Source organism: Poecilia mexicana, unplaced genomic scaffold (genome assembly GCF_051168715.1).
Source record: "Poecilia mexicana isolate PSO_F unplaced genomic scaffold, ASM5116871v1 scaffold_13, whole genome shotgun sequence".
NCBI lineage: Eukaryota > Metazoa > Chordata > Actinopteri > Cyprinodontiformes > Poeciliidae > Poecilia > Poecilia mexicana.
Genome location: NW_028263382.1, coordinates 15,344,138 through 15,354,888, shown reverse-complemented (window position 1 = coordinate 15,354,888; position 10,751 = coordinate 15,344,138). Strand labels below are relative to the sequence as shown.

General features: G+C 41.0%; 1 protein-coding gene across 1 annotated transcript; it reads right to left on the bottom strand.

The window, feature by feature from the left end:
• Positions 1–1,660: 1,660 nt before the first annotated feature.
• slc5a2 (solute carrier family 5 member 2) lies at positions 1,661–10,652 on the bottom strand. The gene is made up of 15 exons (XM_014980813.2): positions 9,417–10,652; positions 9,244–9,315; positions 8,682–8,786; positions 8,211–8,270; positions 8,025–8,129; positions 7,842–7,947; positions 6,886–6,966; positions 6,367–6,596; positions 5,254–5,389; positions 4,463–4,570; positions 3,607–3,757; positions 2,577–2,745; positions 2,270–2,485; positions 2,059–2,194; positions 1,661–1,986 (listed from the first exon to the last, which is right to left on the bottom strand). The coding sequence occupies exons 1-15, from the start codon at positions 9,513–9,515 to the stop codon at positions 1,772–1,774; spliced, it is 1,989 nt and encodes a 662-aa protein (XP_014836299.1). The 5' UTR covers positions 9,516–10,652; the 3' UTR covers positions 1,661–1,771.
• Between the last annotated feature and the right edge of the window lie 99 nt (positions 10,653–10,751).

Sequence of the window (10,751 nt, the reverse complement as noted above, 5' to 3'; positions counted from 1 at the left end):
TGTAGAGTCTGAGACAATCAGATTTGGTCTGGACTGTGACTAGACCATTTTGACCCTTGAGTGAAATTTGATCTCAACCAGATCTGAGACCTTTCCAGATCTTTCCAACCTAAAGAACCGTTTTGACCCTCAGTCCCTACAGAATTTGTCAAGTTTACTTTCATCATCTTTCTTTCCTCAGAGGCACCAGTGAGGCTTCTTACATGACTAATATTCTTCCTTGTTTGCATTAGGTATGATAGGTATCATCAGAGCAACATTGCATACACATATGTATGTCCCACTTTTTAGGTTATTTTTTAAATAAACATAAACCTTGAAGGATTTGTTTGTTTTTCTTTTAGTCTTTACAATTAAAGTATAGACTGGAATGGACTTTAGTTTTCTGTTCACAAAGAAGCAGTTCGCAATCCAAAGTATTTGGACATGCATTTATGATCATCTGTCACTTTAATTCAGAAGCACATTTTTTCTCAGATTACTTTTATACATGTATTGATGTTACCATAATAGTAGATGTAAAAGCTAGAGCAGGTTACTTTAAAGCAAGAAAACCCTAAATTCCTTATTTGTGAAATTATATGTTAAGTATAACATATAATTATAGTCCATCACTACTGGTAGTAGTGATGGACTCTGACCTGAACCTTCAGAGCCACATTAGGACAGTCACAACGTCAGCCTTCTATCCCCTGAACAACATCTCCAGGATTAGAGGACTAATGTCTCAGCACGATCTAGAGAAACTCATCCATGCGTTTATCTTTAGCCGCATTGATTAATGCAACAGCGTTTTCACAGGTCTGACTAACAAATCAAACAGCTGCAGCTGATCCAGAACTATGCTGCTCGCGTTCTCACTAAAACCAGGTACCTAGAGCACACAACACTAGTTTTAAAGTCCCTACACTGGCTCCCTGTTGCTCAGAGAATAGACTTTGAAATACTGTTGTTAGTTTATAAATAACTGAACGGTTTAGCACCACAATACGTTAAAGATCTGTTATTGCTGTACCAACCGTCTAGACCCCTCAGATCTTCTGGTTCTGGCCTGCTCTGCATTCCCAGAACCAAACGAGGCTAAATCAGGGTTGGAGAGCATGACAGCAAAATGTCTTTGATGTCTTCGATGTTTTTAATGTTTTTCTCTTCACTTCTTATCTATTTATGTAAAACTGGCGAGTGATTGAGGGTCATTGCGCGCACAGAAAAAACCTGTAAATTCTAGACTCTAACAGGTAAAAATAGTGCACAAAAATCCGTGTAGGACGGCAAAGTCCTGGCGCAAAAATTCGCGTGATAGGTGGACGGGGCCTGGATAATACCCGTGTTAAACGGACGGCGGAGTCCGGCGACGACAGGCGCTTAAATTCCGTAACAAAAGTATGTTTTTGTTTTTGTTGTTTTTTTCCCCCAAAAAATCTCTTTCTTACTGTTTATTCAATGTCACATGCTGTTTTCATTTTGTTTTTTAATTATGTAAAGCACCTTGAAATGCCTTGCTGCTGAAATGTGCTATACAAAGAAAATTTCATTGATTGATTGACTGAAGTGACAATTTACATATTTTTTTTGTAAAGTATATTTTTTAACATCCGACGTTGCTTCCAAGAGTTTCAAAGAGCTCACTCTGGTGCAATAACAAAACACTGCCAGCAGATGGCGACAATGTTTTATTTGAATATTTACTCCAGTAAATAATAATCGCATCGGCAGCCGATGCGATCACACGGTAGCTACAACATTTTCAGCTCCGAACAAAATGATTCAGTCAAGCAAAGTATCCCCACATAAAAACTGCAACAGCCATCATGACCAGAGCGTTGGAGTCCACAATGTTCTTCCACACTGCTTTCTCACTGATGTCAGGCATCTGAGGCTCTGGATCCTCGGCTGCTTCCTCATCCTGAACCTGTTGGTCTCCGCTGAGTCCACAGAACCCACCAACCAGGCGACAGAATCCAGACTTTTTATCGTGCTCAGTTTCTAAAAGAAAGAATGTATGTTTGTAGATGATGGTTTTTTTTTCTTTCTTTGCGTTACTTCCTCACTGCCCACCTGTATCTACATTAGCCTTTGCTCTCATCCTCTCCTTTGCCTCTTTGCGGGCTCTTCTGGCTCTTTCTTCTTGCTCCCAGTCCAGATCTTCCCTCTCCTCTTTAGAGTGACGTAGACTGAATACCAGACGATGGAGCTGAAAGAAACAAAAGATTTTGACCTCTCCAGTCATTTTCTGCAGCCTGACCCATCCTTTAAATCTCTCACTTACATGTTTATCCTCAATGGGCTCTGTGCAGAAGCTGACCAGAAGCACCAGCACTGATGTGCAGGTAAACAGGATGATGGCAAAGTGTAAGTAGTGGATGCCACACACCAGGAAAGGGCATTGGGAGGGGAAAATACAGCTGCCGGTGCCAAACCAGAACTCGGGCAACATCCGACACAGACCCATCGCCAGACCACCAATCAGGCCCCAGAAAGCTCCCTGCAGGTTCATGGGAGAGAAAAACCAACATTGTGTTTGCGTTTAAAGGGTATGACCTAAAATAAACTAATATCAGAGTATCCTTTCGTACTGTTTCATTGACCCGTTTGACAAAAACAGCCAGCAGGAAGACGGACGCAATGGGTGGAGACAGATAGCTGGAGACTGACTGGATGTAGTCAAACAGCTGACCGCTCTGCGCTGCCTGAACAATGGGGATCCAGCAGATGCTGATGGCCACGATACACAGAACCCAGACACTGAAGAGCAGAGGAACAGCATATAGTTGTATGGATATAGGGCCCTGCAATAGTATTCATAACCAAGAGGGGTTTTTTTTTTTCACAGTTTGTGCATTCATGTGTCTGTGTTCCTTAATGTTACACCACATCCTCAAGTCAATCCTCTGTAGAGCCACTGAGTTACAGCTGCAAGGAATCTGGATCCTTTTCATTTACTCTGGCCAGTTTCCCTGTCCCATGATGCTGCCACCACCATGTTTCATCTTGCACATCATGCAGAGTGATTTCATCACAGTGAGCATTTTGCATTTAAAAAAAGTTCAGTTTTGGTATCGTCATTGAAAGCCGGGCATCGTTGGACCTTCCAGACCACTCAGGTCTACTGGTTCCAGTCTACTCCGCATTCCCAAAACGAAACATTTAGAAGCAGCATTCAGGTTTTTATTCTCCACTTCTCTGAAACAAACTTTGAGATAACTGCAAAACAGACGAGGCACTTTTAAATCAAGGCTAAAAACACATGTGGTAAGAGTTGATTCATAACAACAGGAACATTAATCAATATATTTGCTGTATATTTTCTTGATGACTTTGATGAAGTAATTTGACAAAATTTAATGTTTATTACTGCTTCATATTTGCTTACTGTACTATGTTTTAGGGTGTTAAGCACTTTGTCTTGCTTTGCTGCTGAAGTATGGTGTATGAATAAAATGGACTTGACTTTTAAGTTCAAAATTATGCTCTAATTGGTTAGTCTATGACCTCAAATCTTAAGCAAAACAGAGCAGTATGCGTTCCCTAAGTGGAAAACTTAAAGGCACATCTTTGCAAGGCACTGTAACTGGGCTTCTGTTGTTTGTATTATGATCCATTTACCGGCCTACAACAATGAGCTCCCGTTCAGTGGCCTGTGGTCTAATGCGGGTCCAGATGTCCATGGTGAACAGAGTGCTGCTGCTGTTAAAGATGGAGGCCAAAGAAGACATGAGAGCTGCCAGCATGACAGCCAGCATCAGCCCTCGCAAACCTGGACAGTAGAGACAGATGAACATTCAGCGTGAAACTTAAAAACGAAAACCTGATGAGAATTTCCAACCTGAAGTTTGAACACAGTCACTGGAGCATAAAGGTCCTGCTCATTTCTGACGCGTTAAAGAATGTTCAACATGTGCAACTTTTTAAAAACAAGTGCTGCACTTGAATTTTATTGTGGATTGCCTTAAACCTGGACAGTGACGCTGGAGTTCCAGCAGTTTCCACTTCAGGCTGAAGCCTTCCTGGTTCCTGGATTGTTCTTGAACGTCCTCACTAGTTGCTTTACATGTGACAGTTTGGGTCAGATAATGAATTGAATTGGACAGTAGATGTGTGGGAAACTACTCAAATATCCCGGAAACCTGGCTGATCTAGAGAAGATTTGTGTGGAAGTGTGTGCAAACCTGGTGAAAACCTACAGGAAACGATTGACCTTTGTGATTGCAAACAAAGGCTACTGTGCCAAATATTAACATTGATTTCCACAGGTGTTCAAATACTTAATTGCAGCAGTAACACACAAATAATATATATATATAAAAAATCATACATTGTGATTTCCTGATTCTTTTTTAGATTATGAAAATTTCAGACCCCTCCATGACTTCTAAGTGGGAGAACTTGCAAAGTCGCAGGGTGTTCAAATACTTATTTTAAGATTAGTGTATGTAAACTTCCAATCTGTATTTATTCTTACCACTGGGCATGACTGTAACCACCAGTTTAGGATAAGCTATGTTAGAGCAGCCCACTTCGGTTCCACAGACCTCCTTACAAATTTCTGGGACCACACAGCCAACCTCATCTGCAAAGAGACAGAAACACGATCACTTTTATGCTTTATGTCTATAGCTGAGATTGAAGTCATGTGTTTCATCAGCAAACTTCAGACATTTTCTGGGACACTGGCTGTAAACCTTTATTTCACCAAGCAAATCCCCCTGAGATTAAAAATCTCTTTTACAAGAGAACCCTGGCAGAGACTGGCAGCTTAACGTAAATTTAACACCATCATAAATAAGTTAGTAAAAAGAATCCTCAAGTAAAACATTTACAGACATGTGATGACTTCTTAAAATCACCCAGAACAGCCTTAAAACCAAGGAGTGCCAACAGCGCCTCATGTTTTTCTGGAACTGCTTCCAAGAAGACAAAGCACATTTAAATTAAGACTGTTTTCAAAACAAAAGCGGCCCAGAACTGAGCCCTGAGGAACTCCATCATGTATATGGACACCTGTTGGTCAGATGGTTGTCAAACCAATGAAGAGTTTGTTCAGACAAGCCAATTGTGGGAACCCCTCATAATAAAACCTTATGATTATCTGTACAGATAAAATAAAACTCCTAACTGGGAGCATTTTTATTTTGTCATCCCCTCAAAAACTAAAGTCTAGCCTTAAGGACTAGTCTAGAGTCAGAATTTATAGACTGAATCCATTCAGACAGGTTTTTATGGGTCTAACGATCATTTGCTTTGGGAACTTACTTGGGTAGAGGATCCTGCTGATCATGCCGGGGAACACCATGAGGAACATGGGAAGCAGTTTGAGGTAGCCACACACGATACAGCCAGCCTTCACATGGGTGAGACTACGAGCTGCCAGGCACCTCTGGACAATCACCTGGAGACGAGAACAAGCATAGAAAGGCATGGAAACCACTGATGGCTTTGTTACTGGAAAGTGAGAAAACAGGGGGTAAACAATTTCCAAAATGTATTTATGAATAAAAAACTCATTAAGATCAGATGCTGAACATAAATTCTCAAGTCTCTCCTCACAGTTTCCCCCAGAAAACTTGCTAAGCCGGCGGTAGGGCCACTGGGGCAGTCGTTCATTCAGTGGCCTGCTGTGTTTTTGAGTTAAAAAATGTTTACAGTCGACAGGAAATTTGAAAATATCACTTGATAATTATGTGTTATTGGAAGATTAATGCTTGAATACGACTATTAGGTCTTAAAAAAACGCAAACATAAAAAAAAACTAAAATAAATAAGCAATGCTTAGCTTGGTGGGGGCCCAAGTAACGCCTGGTGGCCCGCCAGGCTTAGAATAAACTGGGGGAAATCTTGGGCCTGTTATTTTTTCATAGGCTGCATGCCAGTTCTTTGGTGAGACAAAATTGAACCACAAGACTTTTGGGAATGTGACACAAGATTAGATGGACGTTCATCCAGAATGCACAGCACTACCTCTGTTGAAAACCAAACATCACGGCAAACCTCCTAAGGTGGAGAGTAGTTGTCTTTTTCAGCCTTTTTTTGCTGCCACAGTTTTCTGTGGTTATATTTTACAGCCTGTTCAGGATCAGATTACTTTAAAGTTTAACCACTCTGATCTGCAAAACCTAAGATCTAACAGAGGATGTAGGTTTTTTTTTCCACATGACCAATTTCCCTTAAGTGCTCATCCCTGAACCAATACATTTCACTGCCCTTTGCCCAAATCTTAAATCCAACAAATGTTTAACAGCAGAATGTGCTGCAGTGCATGAAACCCCTCAGGGTGCTTCATTTCCCTTTCCCTTCCATCTCTGGTTGTGTACATAGAGTTCGAAGAGACTTGGTTTGTTTCAGTTCAGCTCACATGGTGTTGCTCACCTGATCAGAGCACCAGTACCAGATCCCCCCTATCGTCATGCCGAACACCACACCAGGCCAGGGAAGGTCCCCCACGGTTGGGTCCCTCAGCAAGCTGAAGGCGTCCTGTCTCGGGGTGTAGCACTGGGAGGAGATGTTATAGCGCTGGGTGTCCAGGGAGGAGAAGTTACTCGGAATGGCAGAGTAGTATTTGGTAAGCAGGGCGCTGTAGCCGCCGATTTCACCAAAGGCTGAAGATGACAGGTGGGGGAAGAGAATCCCAGAGAAGCCATCTTGGTGTCAGTTTGATTACAGACTTCCTGTGGTTGTTGCTATCTTGCAGTGTCAGGCTGTCCTAACTGAAAGTGTGAATCATCTGCTTAATCAGAACAAACTGTTGATCGCCACTTTGCAAACATTTCTGTGTTTGTCTTCATTCTATACCAGGATGTATTTTCCACACTATGAACAATGTGTTCACCTTCTTACTTACAGAAACCAGAAAGAACACAGATGAGACCCTGGAACATTTTTACTCACAGAAGCCGGTGAGGACGAAAGCCCCAGCAATGATGACAAACGTCTGAAAAGTGTCTGTGTACATTAGAGCTGCGAGGCCACCTGGGAACAATGCATGATAAAAATTTTTAGAAAATTACAGAGACTTAAAGATGTAGACGATAAAGTGTTGAAGCCGTTTATTATCAGATGGTCAACAAAATGCAAGAAGTATGCACAGTTCCTTTTTATATTTAAATTACATTTAGAAAGCCATAAAACTTACGGTACTTAAATTCACTGAAAATTTTTGAAAAATCCACCCTTTAATTTGAGCACATTTATTTATTGGTGATAAAAAAAAAAATGAACCCAGAAACAATAAATAATAACTTTTCACAAAACCAGAGATGTCAGAATGGTAAGAATGGTCAAAACATCTCCAAAGCTCATTATTAAAGAACTGCAGCGAATGGTGGCATCCCTGGGTCGCTACGTTTCCATAACAACCATTGTATGTTATCATACCAACCAGTTATTTGGGAGTGATGAGTAAAATTAATGAATTTCACTATTAAGTATGGTGGTATATTTATAGCACAATCAAGTAGCTATGTTATATTCATATGTTATAAAAAAAAAAGCTGAATAGTCCAAACATAACTTCGCAATTTGACGCCTTGAAAGTTGCCTCTGTCTCTTTAAGAAGCTCCTGCTCTTTCCGTCATCATAATGCTTCTACATTATGCGGTTTATGACCGTTCTTAGTGTTAGAGTGCTGGACTCGATAGTAGTTTGTATGATGAGCTCATATGTGATTCCAACAGGCTGCCACTGGAGATTCAGGGATTCCTAAAACATGCATAAAAGAATCAAAGCAAAACTCCAAGTATGTTTGTGATAACATTATAATATGAATCAATTTGCAGTGTGGGATAATGTTGCTGAAAGATTTCACACATCTCTTCTAGGGGAAAAATAAATTGAAACCATATTACCTGTGATAGTGTACAAGGCTGTGATCAACAGAAGCGCGATGACAGACACATAAATATTCCAGCCTAACGCCTGCTGGATAAACACAGCTCCAGAAAACATATCCACCTGGAGGGAAGAAACAGATGGATCAGCGTAAGCAGCGCAACATGTGGAGTTTTTACTCACAGGACAACTTGACTCACTGAGATCTTGGTGAAAATGTACAGGAGGAGAGAGATGACGGACAGGTAGAGGCTGATCCTGGCCCCGCCGAACCTCTTCTTCAGGTACTGAGGCATCGTGATCACCTATGGGGGAATTTCAGCCCATCACAGCAGTGAACGGCGGGGTCATTCTGAGCAACTGAGAGCACAGACTGAAAGTCTTACCCCGGCTGTGAGGTAGACGGGTACGAACAGCCAGCCCAGCAGCAACACGATGAACAGAGCCTGATATAATGAAGCACAAAATCATATGTAACCCCAACTCACACAACCCCAACTCAACTCGGATGATTATTAGGATTAAAACTAAGTAGGGTATCAATAAATGAATGATTCATGACTTTCTATATTTTCTGTAAATAAAAGGTCCCTGTCAATGCTGAACGCAAACAAATCCACACGCACATGCATGATGATGGTTAAAACCAACACAATATGTTAGTTGTTTTTTTTTTTCACCTTTTCAATGAACAGTTCTGCACTATTTTGTGACGGTAAATCACACAAAATCCCGATAAAAAAAGATTACGCCAAAGAGTTTTATTGACAAAATGTGAAAACATTTCAGAGGTGTGAGGACTTTTTTTAATCTGCATGCCGTGCAACATCAGCATGTTTTCAGCTACGCTTGCTTACGTTCCACTCGAAGCCTCCCACAGCGATGCCCGCCGCTGCCCCGGTTCCTGCCAGGCCCACAAAGTGACCGCTCCCAATGTTACTGGCAAACAGGGACGCACCAACCTGCAACACAATCGAACTCAGCACCGCTAGGATTCATGGGAATGCAGTAAGATAAAGGTAGGAACGGAATCTTTTCTTTTGGGAAACTGATTCAGAGATACACTTCAAACAATTCTGTGTTCATAAACAGTGTGAAATACCGCAAATTTTGTTTTCACAGAACTTATCCTGAACAAAATACAAGGAAGTTTCTGTGGTAAAAAAAAAAAGAAAGAAAGAAAGAAAGAAAATTTCACACAAAAAGCAAAAATGGAAATCAGTTTGTGGAACTTGGTAAAAACAACAATTATGAGCATTCATAAAGAAACCTAGAGATGTTCTCCTTTTGACTCACAAAACTGGACATCTTACACTAAAATCATCCCTCAGCACCTCTGTGCTGCAATTCTTCATTATTTTTCTAACAAACCAGCTCATATTACTTTTGATCGAAGGTCCTGTTGCCTCCTAGACTCACCGACCACCAAGCCATGGACCGTCCTGCCAGGAAATATCCTCCCACCGTCCCACGATTGGTCCGAAGCATGGACTGAAGCACACAGAGTGGTCAAGAGTTTTCATGCTTATACCCACTTTATATATTTCTTCCCTAACTTCTTAATTATCAGGCACAAAGTCTGTGAAACTCACCCAAACGCCAACGCCGATGACCATCAGGAAGTATCCAGCGATGACAGCAATGTCGGCGGGATTGTTGATGGTGACTTTTCCTGATGAGGGTTCCGCCATCGTTCCTTTTAGTCAAACCTGAAACTTTTCTCAGTTCTCAGAGCATCTGCAGCTTCAAGTGAAGCCTGCTGGGTTTCAGGCACGTTGATGTAATGGAAAAGCTGGGTAGGACAGTTCGGGTTGGTCAGTTTAACTGGGAACTTTGATCAGATGGGGTAATATGCAGATTCAGCAGCTTATTTATTAGAGTAATTATTAACACCAAACCATAAAAAAAAAGTCAACAGGCAATCTGTTGTTTTTGGATACTTTTTATAGCTCTCTTAACTTTTTATGTCACATCAGCTCCTTTCCGTTGCCCATTGATAGAAAATAAAGGTGAAAGATGGGCGTTTTTTTTTTTTTTTGCTTTGACAGCCATTTTACCAACATTGACCTGCCTCAATGCCCATTTCCTCTTATAGTCATCAAGAGTTTGTTTTTACAAAAAGTAGGCTGGTCCTTTAATTGGATAATGCCACTGCTTTTAAACAAAAGCTACCCAGAAGCTGTTTGGATCATAAATACTATGTAGACCAGATGCTTACTAAGAACACAGAGTGCTGGGGAAAAGTTTCCATACCTGTGACCGTGGATGTTATATTTGTGTTATGCTTTTAAAATGCATGACTGCATTTGTCCAACTTCTTGGTGTCTTTGGTATTTGCTGTGTTGTTGCACTTAAATATTTCACGAGGAAAAATATTCAGTAGCTTATCAGAGGAAACAAACTACAGTTTCCAAAGGATGATTTCAAACCCACCTGGTTTGAAAAGAAACGATTGCAGCCCTTGTTAAATCTTAAATCTCGTGTACGTGGTACTCAATGTGCTAATCCCAGAGAAAAAACTGTTTATCCACCTTCATCAGTGGTCATGCTATCTAGTTTGGGCACTGGAGCAGTAGTGTAGCAGACAGCAAAGGATGGTGTAAGCAGTGTACATGAGCCTGATTGACAGCACTAAGACCCTCCTTCTGGCTCTGATTGGTTATTTCTGACAGAGCGTCGTATTTCTTCAAATGGCAGTAGAACCACAGGGAGGATGCAGAGGAGCTTGATTTTTCACAAATTATCTGCCTCATTTTATACTGTCAGGACATAGTGACAATGTTAAATATTTTAAATAAATATTTTATACAAAAATTACATACTGCAGCTTTAAAGGATGCTAAACTCATTGCAAGCCCAAATGTAGCTGTTTTACATCATACCCACCCAAACTCTACCAATGCAAATATTTATTTACAACCCTCCCT